This window comes from Monopterus albus, unplaced genomic scaffold (genome assembly GCF_001952655.1).
Source record: "Monopterus albus unplaced genomic scaffold, M_albus_1.0 scaffold12.1, whole genome shotgun sequence".
Classification (NCBI taxonomy): domain Eukaryota; kingdom Metazoa; phylum Chordata; class Actinopteri; order Synbranchiformes; family Synbranchidae; genus Monopterus; species Monopterus albus.
The window spans coordinates 3,645,140-3,660,564 of record NW_018127892.1 but is presented as its reverse complement, the minus strand read 5'-3'; the positions used below and the strand labels follow the sequence as shown (position 1 = coordinate 3,660,564).

The following is a 15,425-nucleotide window of genomic DNA, read 5'->3' as shown; positions in this document are numbered from 1 at the left end:
GAGAGCTGTGGGAGTGGTCCGACCAATTTTTTCACTAATAGTTGTGATTTTATTTGTAAAGAAGCTCATGAAGTCATTGCTGCTGAGATCTAAAGGAATGTTAAGCTCAACAGCACTGTGGCTCTTTGTCAGCCTGGCTACAGTGCTGAAAAGAAACCTGGGGTTGTTCTTATTTTCCTCAATCAGTGATGAATAAAATGCAGTTCTGGCACTATGAAGGGCTTTCTTATATGTTATTAAACTATCTTTCCAAGCTATAAAAACTCTTCTGACTTAATGGAGCGCCACCTCCTTTCCAGTTTTCGTGATGCCTGCTTTAGGGAGCGGAGCTGAGAGTTGTATCATGGGGCCTCTGTTTCACTGCCTTCCTTTTCAGATGGGCAACGGTATCAAGTGTATTATGCAGGGAGGCTATCAACAAGATTGACTTTTGGAATTTTCCAGGCTGTTTAAATGCACAGTCAACTGAGTGTATGTAAATTTTTGATTTCAAGTGTAGAAGAAAAGATTGAAGATACAGTATAACATGTCAAGATGTTCACATTGTGTAATATTTTTTGTTGTGAACTGTCTTTCAAATCCTGTCTTCTGTCTCTGTGTGTTCCCCTAGAGCTCAGGAGGCATTGAAGACAGGTCATTTTGTCAGCGTTCTTCAGGTCTTGATGCAGTTACAGAGAGTGTGTAACCACCCTGAGCTGGTGGCACCCAGAGAAACGAGCAGCTCCTACTCCTGCTCCTCTCTGCAGTACAATGTCCCATCACTGGTGCTAGGAGCTCTTCAGAATGACTCAAGCAAGGTATACACCTGTGCTTCACATTGCTCATGTGCATCATGGTGTTTACTAGCCATGTTTAACCAGCTAAACTCAAAAATTTATGTTGTTATAATCTAACTGACAAATGTCCTGAAAATCAGTGCTAAAGGAATTAATTGATAAACTGAAAAATATTCTAAGTAGTTATTCACTTATCAAAATGATTATCATTTTGATAAGTGAATAACTACTTAAATAATAAATATGGATGTTGCTGAAATGTAAAGATTAGTTTTTGCCTCTTGCATGATGTGGAATTAAATGAAGTTTCATAATCAATCTCCATTGATCTGCTTCTCATTGTCCTTCTAGATTGCCAGCATGTCAATTTTTGATCTGATCAATAATGAGAACAGACTGACTCGGTATCAGACTGAAGAGGCAATACCCAAACTAAAGGCCACTCAGCAGCTCATAGAAGAGATCTACACTGGTCCAGATCCTCCACCACGTCCCAAACCATGCCCGATAAAACCCATGAGGTCAGCAATAAGATTTCCAAATATGCAAGTAACATGGTGTTGATGTGGAGATTCTTGGACATTATGGACAACTTCAAACATTTTATTATAATATTGTAAGACTGGGCTTCTCGCACTGATAAAATGTTACTTTTTTTTATTTTTATTTCTGATTAGATTGTTCCAGCCTGTGCAATATGGGACAAAGCCAGAAGGTCGCCTTGCTGCCATCCAAAGTGCAATGGGCCAGCGTCCTCCAATGAGTTCTTCTGCTACCAGCGCTTCTGCTTCTGTCACCATCCAGTCAGCCCACACTGGGGGCAAGTCCCCTGCCACCACTGCAACTACTACGGCCACTTCTCACGGTAAGACCATTTCGGTTTCAGCAGTTCTCAGTAGATGACATCAAATGTTGTTTTAACAGTGACTATACCAGTTATTACCTTCTGATGTGTGTATTATCCAAAGTTATGCTGCATGATGGTGATGCGGTTTCAGATTAAAATGAACCTGATTTACTGCGTCATGCTTTAAAAAGTAATTCACTCTGTGCCCATTCTGTCATGTATAGTGGCTTTTGAACGTATTCAGACCCCAATCCTCTCCCAAAAACCACTCTAGCATTGTCTTGGCTGTGTGTGTCAGGTCACTGATGTGCTGAAAGGTGAACCATTGTCCCAGTCTCAGGTTGCGTGTGCTCTGGTCTTGACCTGTCTGTTTTTGGCTACATTCTTCTTTCTGTCAATTCTGACCAGTCTCCCTGTTCCTGCAGCGCTGAAGCAACCCTGCTGATTTGCCATAGGGATTGTATTAGCCAGGTTATGAGCAGTGCTGTCATATGCCTTGTACTCAGTGACTTCTGTCCAGCCTCTCTACCATAAAGTCCTGACTGATTGATAGCTGCTGAGATGGTCTTCCTTCTAGCAGGTTCTCACATCTCTGCAGTAGACTTCTAACATTCTATTACAGTCCATTTTTGGTCACCTTGCTGAACAAGGCCTTTCTTGCCTGGTTACTCACTTTAGCCTCACAGCTGACACTAGGAAGAGTCCTGGTCAAACTTTTTTCCATTTCACACTTATTGAGGCCACTGTGCTCCTGGGAACAGTCAAAGCTTTAAAAAATGGTTTTATAACCACCACAGTATTATCACAAATGTCTACAGAGAGTTCAGACTTGTTTTTTGTGCTGATTTGCAGTGGGAGTGTGCCTTTCTAAACTGTCTGTTCAGTGAACTCTACACACATCTGAAGGTTAATTAAAGCAAATGGCAAATTGAAAGATTGCAGTTTTGGATTTTTAATAAACTTGCAAAACTTTCTAAATTCATGTTTTCACTTTGTCATTGTGGCTAATGATTTGAGATGTATGGGCAAAATACAACATTTTATCCATTGAAAATTGAAGCTACAACACAAGTTTCCATAAAGTGAAAAGGTCTGAACACTTTCTAAAGCCACTGTAGTGTTGTTAACGTTTTCAATGCATTTTAATAATATGCAATGTGTACATACTTACATGTAGTCCAGCAAACTTTAAAAGTTAGATCCTACTAGTAAAACTTTAAGGAGAGGTATGGTACACCTTCATTGGCAAGTTTCTCTGGTCACAGAGGTGTCATTTGTTTAGATTTATACTTCTGTGCAGCAGTGGTGGGCAGCCACATCATTTTTCTCCTCATGGCAGCACAGCCATAAGGGTAAGCCTTTAGATGCAAGGTGAGGCATTTAGCAGCTAACTAGCCCTGATCCCCTGTAATAGCTTATTGATCTTAAAAATGATGGAAAAGTTATGCAACAGAGGATCTAATGACATGAGTAACATTGTCAGATGAAGAGCTGCAGGCAAAAGGCACTTTCTCCAATTAGGGTGATGTTTAGCTGCCACTGAATACACCCATGTAGATGGAGCTGATGTTTTAGAGATACAGCTATGTCACACCAACTTTGGTCATTGTCAGGTTTTATGTTATTCATCTTGTTAGCAGTGATTTATCATTAACATCACTAATCCCTCCTTCTGTGTTGGCCCACCACTGCTGAGTGGTATATGGAGGAAACTGTTGATTTGACTAAATACTGGGTTGCCATCCCTCGCCCCATTGCCTTGTACTTCACAGCAGTTGGAACAGCTACTCAGAGAGCCCAGCCTACCCCTCCTGTCAGCAGCAGCAGCAACTGTGCCACCTCCAGTGTAGCCTCCTCTGGGAACAGTGGTATTGGGCAGCATGTGTTGGGGGCTGCCACTGTGGCACTGGGCCAGACCTTAGCTGGAACACTTGTGGGATCTATAGCTCCCATCAGCCAGCCTGGATTAGCACAGGTCTCCAGGCCAACTCTAGCTCCCAGTCATGCCATTCAGCCCAACTTGCTGTCCCAGAGGCTGGTTCTTACATCCCAGGCCCAGGCACGGTTGCCTAGTAAGTGGCCTCCCCTCCCCTACCTCTCGGCATTTCCCCTCCACCTCTGGCACAACAGTACAGGCTGCTCTACACTGAGGCCTTTCTTGGGACACTGCTGATATGTGTTCACTCTACCTTTCCAGAAAAATTACTTTCTGCATAGACTCAATTGTGCACTGGAAGCAGAAAAGGTGGTATAGCAATTTCGCAATTTGTTCACAACAGAGATGCCATGTATTAATAGCTGTACAACTCGGGGGAAAAAAACAAGGAAAAGGTCCATTTAAAATAAACCTGTAGCCATATCAGCAGCATCTCCACAGTCTCAGTATTCCCCAGTTTCTTTCTCGAACCCCGCATGTACACTATGAATGACTCACTTATGTTACACCACATCACTACATTATTTAACTTAATTATGTCCTCCCCCCTTTTAATCTTTTTTTTTTCTTTCCAGATTACTAATATTCTTTTGTCTCTTGTATCAGCCCAGCTACAGGAAGAAATCCCAAAGAAGCTTTGATTGTTTACTTTTTTTTTTTTTGCTGTCATCATGCAGTGTTTCCCACAGAATTACACTCTAATTGTGGATGTAGCTCTGGGAGTTGGGGTGGGGGGGGTTTGTCACGTTTTCATAATTTGTTCTTTTTTTTAAATTAAATATAGAAATGCTATAGTGCTGTTGTGCTATTCATATGACCTGTCCCTTCTGCACTAGCTCTCTCTTCCTGACTCTTCCTGTTTCAGTAGCACTGGTCGATACCAGTAAACATTCAAACCAAATCAGTTGGCTCACTAATCACACTGATATGCTTTCCCACATTTGTTTTTCGATATTCCCCTGGACTGAGGGGCAAACATTCAGCATCCGAGTTTAAGCATTAACTCACTTGCAGAGCAGTCCATATGCATCCATGCTATTTACAGTGTGCTAACCTCGGCAACAGCTAACTTATTAGAAGAGTTGGATCTCCACAATTGACAGCATTGTGTTAACGAAATTGTTATTTTAAATTAACATGTGACAGCCTGCCACAAATAAATCAGTGTATGGGAAACACTGTCATGATTTCACTCTGATGTTTAGCATCACTCTAAAGCATGAGTAAATGGTCCCACAAATTGCCAACCCTTTCTGCCTCAAACGTGAACAGAGAAACCTTTTCAGTAACACAAATTACTTGAGTATGTAAAAGGGAAACATTTTAGGACAATGATTTTAATGTTTTAATTGGTTTTTGTATTGTATTTCTATCATTCAAGACCTTGCTGTTACACCTGCGGTAAAGAAACTTAGAAAAACTGAATGAAAAGGAGGCATTTCTGCCCAAGAGGTCCAAGGTCCATTATGCCATTTCTAAAGTCTACTTCTACTTGTAGTTAATTTCCCTAAATTCATGAAGTGAGTTGTCTCTAAAGTTATGTAAAGTTGTTTATAAGTGCAGAATTTCTTGTTTAAGCAAAAATTTTACATATTTGTTTTTATTAAAGGGCAGTTGGACAGAGTACATTACTTCATCGGAAAAGGATCAAACTAGCATTAAAAATGTTAATGTGAATTTTAAAAAAGAAAAAGAAAATGATTGAATAATAGATGCTCTAGGTATGTGTATGTTTCAGGCTCTCTGTCTCACCTGGGGATTTCCCTGATAGCCGTTTTCTTTTCTCCTCAGGGTTTGTAAAAATAGGAGCTGCTACGGTTCTATTGTGGACAGTGACTGTGCTTGTTCCACTGATTAATCCACCCTTGTTCTGCATGCCTTGTCTTTTTCACCTTTCAACTAACTGATGCAGAGTATATTATGCTGTAACTGTTAAAATGTCCGCTGACTTTTTAATGCTACATTTGATCAAGTGTTCTTCCTATTTATTGAAGGTGGAGATGTGGTGAAGATCACCCAGCTGGCCAACATAGCAGGTGGTCAGAATCGTATCTCCCCCCCAGAGACCCCCGTTACTCTGCAGTTTCAGGGAAACAAGTTCACACTTTCCCCCAGCCAGCTCCGCCAGCTCACCGCTGGGCAGCCCTTGCAGCTTCAAGGTATAATCGGTAATGTACATCCCATTGTCACACTTTCTCTTAACTTAAGCTTCTCTTCATTTATTCCTCTTCATTTCCATGTTGTTGTTTTTTTTGCTTTGTTCATTACCACACTGGTGATCAGTTTTCAAACATGAAATTATGAATGTTTATTCCATCTCTCTCCAAGTCCTCAAGGCATGGTGGCCTAACACTTACTTGCAGCATCCCTGGTTTGTTTCTGGCGAGGGACCTTTGTTGCATGTCATTCTCCTCTCTCCCGATGTTTGCATTTCTGTTATTGCCAGTCGGTAAAGGCTGAATGCCAAAGGGAAAGGAATATCTCTCAAACAAGATTAAAGATAAACTTATATTGTCAGTAGTCCTGTTGCATTGTAATTTTCTTAATGTACTGTTTCTGTTATGTCACGCACTTCTTAATTCTTATAGCTCGAGTTGTTTTTTGTTTTTTTACATTTATTTTAATTGCAAAGTGGGTTCTGAATGCCATTTTAGCTAGCATTTGGTTTTGAAAACCTGTCATAACTGCTTATTGGTTGCTCAATATCTGTCCTGGATTTAGGCAACATCCTGCAGATTGTGTCAGCTCCCGGGCAGCAGATCATCAGGCCCCAGGGATCCATGATAATGCAGACAATGCCACAAGCTGTTCCAGCATCCAATGCCTCAGCTACACCTGGCACACTTCATCATACCCTGTCAACAGCCCAACAAGGTGGGACACCTTTGCAGTGCAGATAGTACATTTTTATCTCTGATTAACTGTCTCTTAATCAGTTATTAGGTCCCATCTTCTAGTACCAATGTATTATTATAATGCTGAAAGTTCATCATTTTTGTCAGACCTAAAATTCTGTCTTGTACCCAAAATTACCCTTGTTTTCTTGTCCAGTATGTTTAACGCTGGCATTTGCAACAACCTGTTCTTTATGTTGACATTTATACTCCTTTTTAAGCATTGGGTGTGACTACAAATGCCACATCGGCCCCCACCAAGCTCACTACTGCACCTCATGCTGGTTCTCAGGTCAGTACTTTTTTTACTAATTTAAAGTCAAAGAATGTTTTTAATTAATTAATTAATTAATGTGGCTGTGTGTACCACCTTTGTATTGTTCAGGATTCTTCAGAAGAAAAGACGCAGCAACTGAAGGAGCGTTTAAGCCGTCTGTTTAAAGCAAACGAACAACGCTGTAGTCGCAGAGTCTTGTATGGGTTAGACCTGCTGCAAGCATGTACTTTGAGCTCAGAGCCTGGTCACTCCGCTCTGACCGCTGGAGGCTGGAGGTGGGTGGGCAGAGAGAGCTGCTTCAGGGCACAGAGAACCTGTGTGGCTACCACCTCTACACTGCAGTCCACTCTGCTCTCTGTGGAGGACCGCCTGAGGGCTGCCAACAGCCTTATCAAGAGGTACTTGAACTCAGGAGTCTCCTTTATTCTGTAACACACATTGTTTGAAACTATCATAAAATATGTATAAATCCATGCATTGTGGTTACATTGCCTTTCATTCAGTATTAAAAATAATCTTTATTCCTCCGCAGAGAGTCACTTTTTGCAGTGAATTCCATGTGTATGTTTTATAGTGACTATCTGATGTGCATAGAGTTACTCCTAAGTGTTGATCGCTATTGTCATCTTTCAGGCTAGTTTGTGTGGTGCCTCCAGCTGTAGCACCACCACCTCACTTGTATGCAGCCAATCCCCCAGTTCTCTACAGCCTTGAACAGAAGTCCTTTCGCCGTGAGCTACAGGAGGCATGTGCTCCACACAGTGCTGATGTCCATGCCTTGGCATCCAGGCATCTTTTCTGTTTTCCTGACTTGCAACTAATGCAGATGGACTCAGGTTAGTCTGGCACTTTTTTTTCATTTTGTACATTCATAAAACAAAAATCTGCTAATTCAAACATACTAATAACTACACCATTAGCAACTAGTATAACATATGTAATGTTTGTCAAAAAAAAGCACCACTTTAATCCTTCTGACAGGGTGCATGAGTCATCCTATGTTTTTTTTTTTTTTGAGTAAACCTTTTTTCAGGCAGAGACAAATAGACTCTGCATAGCCAAAATCTCTTGGACACAATATATGCTGAGATATATACACAGTTTTTTGATATAATTTAATAAAAGTAGTTCCAACATCATCTGCCTGCTGTTCAGGGCAGTTTAAAAGGAAAAGACTGTGTAAGAGAGCATTAACAAGTGGGGTAAAAAGGCTTTTTTTATGCCGAGATATAGTATTCTCAATGTAAATAATTTTGGGGTTGCAGAGAAAAATCTGTATGCATAATAAGAGTAAAAAAGCATCATTTTGAAATTTTTTTTTCCCCAAAGGTAAACTGGAGGCTCTTGCCATTCTGCTACAAAAGCTTAGGTCAGAGAGCCGCCGCGTTCTAATCTTTACCCAGATGGTAAAGATGCTAGACATTCTGGAGGCCTTCCTAAACTACAGGCAGCTTACTTATGTGCGGGTTGATGAAAGCTTCACTCCTGAGGAACGACAGGTAACATCACCACCATTCAAATGCTCCTGGCAAGCCATACAAACAACAAGCTTGTTAGGTGAAATTAAGTAAACGTTACCTACATTCCAAATGTGCCATTGTGTTATTGGAAATGATATGTCGAAATAGAGCAATAACTGTTGATGTAAAGGATAGAGGCAGGTATAAAGTTGACCAGCATGTGCAGTAACGGCCAAGATTATATTTAGGGTCAGTTTTGATCCAGGAAAGAAACCTTTGTCTTGTATACCCACAGGTCAAGTGTTTACCAGTAGTCATGTAAGAGCAAAGTCAAATGAGACACCGGAACTGATCAGATGTTACAGCGATCATTAACCACTATGTTGTGTAAAGTGCCCTGACATTCTTAAGTTTGCTCCTTATGTCTACAGTCAGCATTAAACCTTTAAACTACAAAAAACATAAAATGCCATTCTGTTTGCTTTTGCGTACTTTTTCCATGTGTAGAGTGGTTCTGCTCTGTCTGATCTGTTATATTGAAAGACTAATCTTAAATAAAGATGCTGACAACAACAACAAATTGGCCAGATAAGTCAAAAGAGAGAACGATAAAATTTAATTTTAATGAGCTTATGGGGAATGTAACTGTTGCATATAAATAAGGATGAATGTACAGTAACGTACTGTTAATATAAAAAGGAAAAGGTTTTAGGTTACCATTCAATGTACAAACCACTGAGAAAAGTGAAGAAAGCACATGAAATAAGTGAAATTTTAGAAGACAGGTGTGGTTATTTGCCTTTGTCCCAGTGTATTCATGTGTTGGTGCTGTGTCCCTGCAGGAGAATATGAAGACATTTAACAGGAACAGGCAGGTGTTCTGTAGCATCTTGACCAACCGTTGTTGCTCTGCAGTTGGCACTGTGTTTGATGCAGACACCATCATCTTCTATGACACAGACCTCAATCCCAGCATGGATGCTCGCACCCAGGAGTGGTGTGACAAAATAGGGCGCTCAAAGGATATACACATATACAGGTTATTAAAATCTCCCTTATTTTTATGTTCCTTAATACATCACCATTAAAACTCTAAGCAGTAAAGGTACCATCTAAACATTACCTCGGACAGACTTAAATGTTACTTTTGGTTACTTTTTGGATGTTGCCCAGGTTGGAGAGTGGGAATTCCATTGAAGAGAAGCTGCTGAAGAATGGCACCAAGGACCTGATTAGAGAGGTGGCTGCACAGGGTACTGACTACACCTTGGCTTTCCTCACACAAGTAAGATGAACTCATTGTGGCCTTGTTGTGGAGACTGTACATACCTCTATTCGTTTAATTTGCTTAAAGCTACATTTATTCAAACTATGAATGTCTTTTGTCCAAGTGAGAAGGAACCAAGGCACCTAGTGTTACATAGGGACATAGTATAACCAACCTAATATGTTATCTGTAACTAGCGGACAATCCAGGATCTGTTTGAGGTAGAGGCTGGCTCAGGGGAGAAGGTGGAGGAGTTTGTCGTTCTTCACCAAGAGCCATCGGCGTCTGAAGCTATCTCTCCCAGAGTGGCTAGACCCTATATCCAGGCCCTCCACAGCATAAACCTGGATGTCCTGCCTGAGGAGAAAGAACAGCAGGATCAGGAGGAGTTGGCAGGCAAGGAAACAACAGAGGGCAGCCAGGAGTCAGAGACCCAAGCTAAAGAAGAGCTTGCTCAGATAGAGGAGCTGAACGCAGTCATGGAGCAGGTAGCTTTTTTTTGTTGTTTTTATATGCAGTTTAGAAATTGGTGGTAGAATAGAATAAAAAAAAGATATTGTGAATTTAAATTGTTTTTTGTTTTGCTGAGCTTATATTTCCATTTACCTATCCCTCAAACAGCTCACACCAATTGAAAGGTATGCCCTGCATTACCTGGAGTATCTTCACATCAGCGACAGCGAAACTGCACTGAAGGTAACTTCAACACTAATCTAACCAAAGACTGTTTCATGTAAATAGATTTGAGTTATATATTTACAGACTAACTTGTGCAGATGTGGAATTCTGTTCATTGATTGACCATTATTTCAGCTCAGCTATGTTGGCATTAGAGTGTACTATTTGCACCTTAGATAAATATGACTGATTGGTACATGTTTTGTTTTTGTCTTCCTCAGGAGCAGTTGGAAAGCTCTAAAAGAGGCTGGGAGCTGCGGCAGCTGCAGAAGCTGAAGGAGGAAGAGGAGGAGCGACAGGTGATGGAAGGAGATGAAGATCTCTTCACCTACACCAGAGAGGACGCCTATAACATGGTGGGTGGCCAGTGTGACTTCTGCTAAACAAACAAAAAGTGGTGTGTGGCTCATGGAGCACTGTTGCTGATATTAACCTGTTCTGTACGATTCAACAGGAGTATGTGTTTGAGGCAGAGGATGGTCATACTGAAATCATGCCGGTAAGACACCAAATATGATGTAATTGGCAAATGTAAAATTAGGATCTTCCATGTTCTCTCCCTGATTTATAGGAATTGAGGCACAACAAAGTCTCACTGTTTTCTGGCTCTGTTCTGACTTGCAGATTTGGACTCCACCCACACCGCCACAGGATGACAACGACATTTACATCGACTCTGTGATGATGTTGATGTATGACACTACACCTATGCCAGAGTCCAAGTTGCCTCCTGTCTACGTTCGCAAGGAGCACAAAAGACTCAAAATGGACCCGTCAGGTGAGGGGAGGCTTTTCCATAAATGCCCTCATTTAGAGCTTTGTATAATGGTGTCAGTCCTGTAGTGGCTGTGATTGCATAGTTATTGATATGTATATTTACTCTACTGGGAACATTTATTTTGTTCTAAAAATTGCATTTGCTGCTTTCAGGCAAAGAGTTGTTGTAAATCCTAGAGTCAGTGTATATTTTAAGGGAAAGACTTTTTTGAAAATCCTTTCTAAGAATAGATGCATGCTCAAGTGTCATTATAGGTCTGGGTAGTTTCTCTGCCCTTACTTGAGTGTGTTTATCGAGCAGCAGCGAGAAAGAAGAAGAAGGGTCATGGGGAGACGGTCATTCCTCCACGCTCCCTTTTTGAAAAGGCCAGCATGCTGAAAGTTCGCCGTGAGGGCAAAGACCAGAAAAAGAACTTCTCCCTCAAGCAGCAGGCACCCTTTGCCAAGCCCCTGCCCTCACTGGTTAAACCTGCCATGGAGGCTGGCCAGGACAACCCAGAATGGCTCATCAGTGAGGACTGGGCTCTGCTTCAGGTACTTCACAGTCCTCCCATAATGTTTTTATGTAGATAAATAAAGCTATTGAATTGCATGTTGCTTGGTGAACCATGTTGTTGTAAAAGTATTCATTGTCCATTGTTATTCTGATTTCTCCTACAGGCTGTAAAGCAGCTGCTGGAGTTGCCTCTGAACCTGACAATTGTGTCTCCTGCCCACACTCCTAACTGGGACACCTCCCGCCCCCCCAAACAGTGTCGCTGCCGCTACGAGAATGTTATCATTCCCAGAGAAGAGGGCAAGGTACCAAACTCAGGGCCATCCTGTTTTGCTGTAAAACTGGTTTACTCACCTTGTGCTTGTCTAAATCCTGTCTGCAACTTCTTTCAGTTGGTGTATGAGGCTAACCCCAAGAAGAAAACCAAGAGCATCTACAAGGTACCCTATCCCCGTCTTTGTATTTTATAAATGTTTCTTTATTCTGGAATTTCTGGCTTCAACTTATGTTTTGTGTTTCTTTGTATTGTGTGTGTGTGTGTGTGTGTGTGTGTGTGTGTGTGTGTGTGTGTTGTGTGTGTGTGTGTACACATGCTCAGGCTAAGAACAGTCGTCCTCTAAGGACCTGTCAGATCTACGCACAGGATGACAATGCTACTCACATCCAGCTATACAACAGCCGCTTTGAACTCATGAAGATCATTGCCAGCAAGAGGAGCCCACCAATCAAACCGCTGTAAGCACTGATGATTGTCTGTTTACTGTGAGTGGGCCAGTCTTATCAAGGAGCCAACAACAAAACGGGGTTTACACTACTTTATAAAAAATGTAAAATGAAAAAAAAAATAGAAACTGTAAATATTCTTACATAACAGTTGAGTTATTGAGTACGATGTGATCTTTGGTCATGAACTTTGGGTCATGACCGAAAGGGCAAGATCCCGGATACAGGCGGCCGAAATGAGCTTTCTCCGCAGGGCGGCCGGGCGCACCCTTAGAGATAGGGTGAGGATCTCGGTCACCCGGGAGGAGCTCAGAGTAGAACCGCTGCTCCTCCACATCGAGAGGAGCCAGCTGAGGTGGCTCGGGCATCTGTTTCGGATGCCTCCTGGGCGCCTTCCTAGGGAGGTGTTCCGGGTATGTCCCACCGGGAGGAGGCCCCGGGGAAGACCCAGGACACGCTGGAGGGACTATGTCTCTCTTGGCTGGCCTGGGAACGCCTCAGCATTCCCCCGGAGGAGCTGGAGGAAGTGTCTGGAGAGAGGGAAGTCTGGGCATCTTTGCTTAGACTGCTGCCCCCGCGACCCGGTCCCGGATAAGCGGAGGAAAATGGATGGATGGTTGTGAGCTTTGGTTGACAGTGTATAAATTATTGTGTTATTGTGGGGCAGTGACATGGGGCAGAGCTTGATTAATGTAAACAGAGAAACACTATACAATTCCAGCAGTTATTTTATTTAAGAAAATAGTTCAATTAATTTCTAATGAGATATGTCTTAATTTAATTTGCACTACTTACAGGCTTGGCATGAATCCATTCCAGAAGAATCCCAAACATGCCTCAGTCTTAGCAGAAAGGTGTGTTTCAGTGTTGCCATTTTGACTTTTAAACCTTAAATATAAAAATAAATAAAAAAAAGAAAAATTAAGAAAGATGTACAACACCTGTTTTTCATTTCTTCATTTCTTCAGTGGGATCAGCTACGACAAGCCCCTACCACCCATTCAGGTGGCCTCTCAACGTGCTGAAAGGATTGCCAAGGAGAAAAAGGTGACTGCACTTATTTAACCATATGTTACAGCATGCTAGGTGTATGCAGGTCTTACTTCAACAAATAACAATGGCATTTGATTTCACTGTTTACACTGCTGATGAGAAATGTGTTGTTGTAATCTTCACCTGCATGCTTGTTACACATAGATACAAATAGTCGTCTGTCCCTGTCTGACTTCAACTGTTTGTAATGCTGCTATGTTTTGATACTTGTCCTTTGAAAAACCACAGATAAGATGTGCATATTGTCAAAAGCCAGATCCCAGAGAGGCTTAACAGTCCTCTTTAAAACATTTCTTGTCCACTTATCACATACTACGAGAAACAGGAATATAAATCCCTAAGACAAACGTTTTGATAGTGCATCTTCTTCAGTGTCTTAAGCAAAGTGTCTTCTCCACCATTTTGCAAACGGTCATCTGACCTCCCCCTTTCATCGCATGAGCCAAGGCCCAGCTATATCCTAAACATTTACAACAAACAAGAAAGGAGAAACCTCTTTTAATATCAGAGGACTTAAGCATAAGAAAAAACAAAAATCAACCAACCCCCAAACCATATCATATTTATATGTCCAGTGAGGATGACCTATAACCAGTAATCACAAAAAGCATTGTAGCAATAACTCCTCATTTATACCCCAAGGTTGCAAATCTTCAGATAGTAAATCCAGTGGCACTTTCCTCTCAGTAATATATTTTCTACATCATCCCCTCTCCTAGTTTTTTTTATACATTGCATCACTGTAAATATATCAAACAAATTTAGATAACAGCCTCTTTGTTTGGCTTTCAAATTGGCCACAAAGTACACAGGCCATTGGGTATCATGGTGAGCTTCAATCCGCTAGTCCTGGGATCCTGGCAGCGATGTAAAAGCAACACAGGAGCAGCAGTTGGCCAGCTTTTTAAAGTTCAGCATAAAAGGAGCTTAATCAAAAATGCTACACTGAAAAAGGGTTACAATAAAGGCAGTTTGCCACAATCTCTGTATAAAAGGTGCTCAAGTCCTGGTGACATGCTGGAAGCCACAGGTACATGTCAATAATTAGCTCACATCACTGGAATTACAGGTGGCAAAATGTTTCATCTTGTAAATGTGTTTGTATATTTGGCATTAGGACAAGCCACACATCTTCATTTAATCCAAATGGCCAGTAATTTTATCCAAGAGAGAATACAAATCAGCTCTCACATTGTAGTCTCTAATATTGTGGACTCTCTAATGTAGAGAAGCGGGGAAGCACTTTGTAAAGCTGCTCACCAAGTAAATCAGAACTCTGCTTGCCATGTTTTTCAATACTTTTTCTCAGTTGTCCTCGAAAAGGGGTGTTCATAGTGCCACAAATTACTGTTGCTATGTTTTTTAAAGTTCAGAAGTGAAAAACCAAGACTAAAAGAGTGAAAAAAGACAAGTACCAACTTTATAGGCATGAATCAGGAGTACCTGCTCTGTGTGTCTTCTGTCAGTAAAGTAGTACTAGTTCCTTATCATTACTGACATGTTTGCTTTTGTGTTTGTGTTTGCAGGCCCTTGCAGAGCAGCAGAAGGCTCAGCAGTTGGCTCAGCAGCAGACTGGAGCTCCTCAGGCCCAGGCTGCACCTGGCCAGGCTCAAGCTCCTGCTGCTACTCAGGCTCAGGTCCCTCAGGCCGCCGCAGTGACCGGAGTCACTGCTGTGCCTAATGCTGCTGTTCTGGTGAGAAACAAAACATCCTCCACCAATGCTTCTGTGTGTAGTAAGATCTAAAAGAACCACTTTACCAGCGAAGACTCTCACACATTCATGCTTTTCAGACTGGAGCCATAAAAAATGCAGCTGTGGGCACTACGATCCAGGCTGGTACGTAGACACACGTTTCACATTTACAGAGCTGTTGATGTTCCACTAGTTAAGACATTTGTCTTTGTTACAGCTGCTGTAGGGGGGAATGTGATTGTGAACACAGTAGCTGGTGTTCCTGGAGCTCCAAGTCCCTTCCAGCCCAACAAACGCCTGGCATCTTCAGTCACCCTGTCTGTGAGTCATGTTCATTTATCACTGCTACACTGGTGTGACTCAGCCACCTGCTGACTAACAGGAATTCATGACGCAAATAGCCTTTGGATTAGCATGAAGCAGAATACACACCCCACTACACCCTGTAAACAGAATGATCTTTACAAGGGTTGGAGCATTTTCTCACTGTGTGCTGTTGTTGTGTGGTGTTTCTGGTTCAGCCTGCTGGTGCAACTGGGGCCCAAGT

At 41.9% G+C, this 15,425-nt stretch overlaps 1 protein-coding gene across 1 annotated transcript in view; it reads left to right on the top strand.

Moving 5' to 3' along the window:
• The window catches only part of ep400 (E1A binding protein p400), a 39,625-nt gene that overhangs the window by 19,425 nt on the left and 4,775 nt on the right, over window positions 1-15,425 (top strand). The window contains 27 exon segments of the mRNA XM_020590420.1: window positions 611-797; window positions 1,128-1,297; window positions 1,454-1,641; window positions 3,396-3,695; window positions 5,554-5,718; window positions 6,281-6,433; window positions 6,675-6,745; window positions 6,839-7,128; window positions 7,364-7,566; window positions 8,060-8,229; window positions 9,033-9,229; window positions 9,364-9,475; window positions 9,655-9,945; window positions 10,079-10,153; window positions 10,357-10,491; window positions 10,590-10,634; window positions 10,760-10,913; window positions 11,214-11,446; window positions 11,573-11,713; window positions 11,801-11,848; window positions 12,007-12,143; window positions 12,929-12,985; window positions 13,100-13,178; window positions 14,711-14,878; window positions 14,977-15,022; window positions 15,096-15,199; window positions 15,400-15,417. Coding sequence (XP_020446076.1) covers window positions 611-797; window positions 1,128-1,297; window positions 1,454-1,641; window positions 3,396-3,695; window positions 5,554-5,718; window positions 6,281-6,433; window positions 6,675-6,745; window positions 6,839-7,128; window positions 7,364-7,566; window positions 8,060-8,229; window positions 9,033-9,229; window positions 9,364-9,475; window positions 9,655-9,945; window positions 10,079-10,153; window positions 10,357-10,491; window positions 10,590-10,634; window positions 10,760-10,913; window positions 11,214-11,446; window positions 11,573-11,713; window positions 11,801-11,848; window positions 12,007-12,143; window positions 12,929-12,985; window positions 13,100-13,178; window positions 14,711-14,878; window positions 14,977-15,022; window positions 15,096-15,199; window positions 15,400-15,417 — 3,937 coding nt within the window.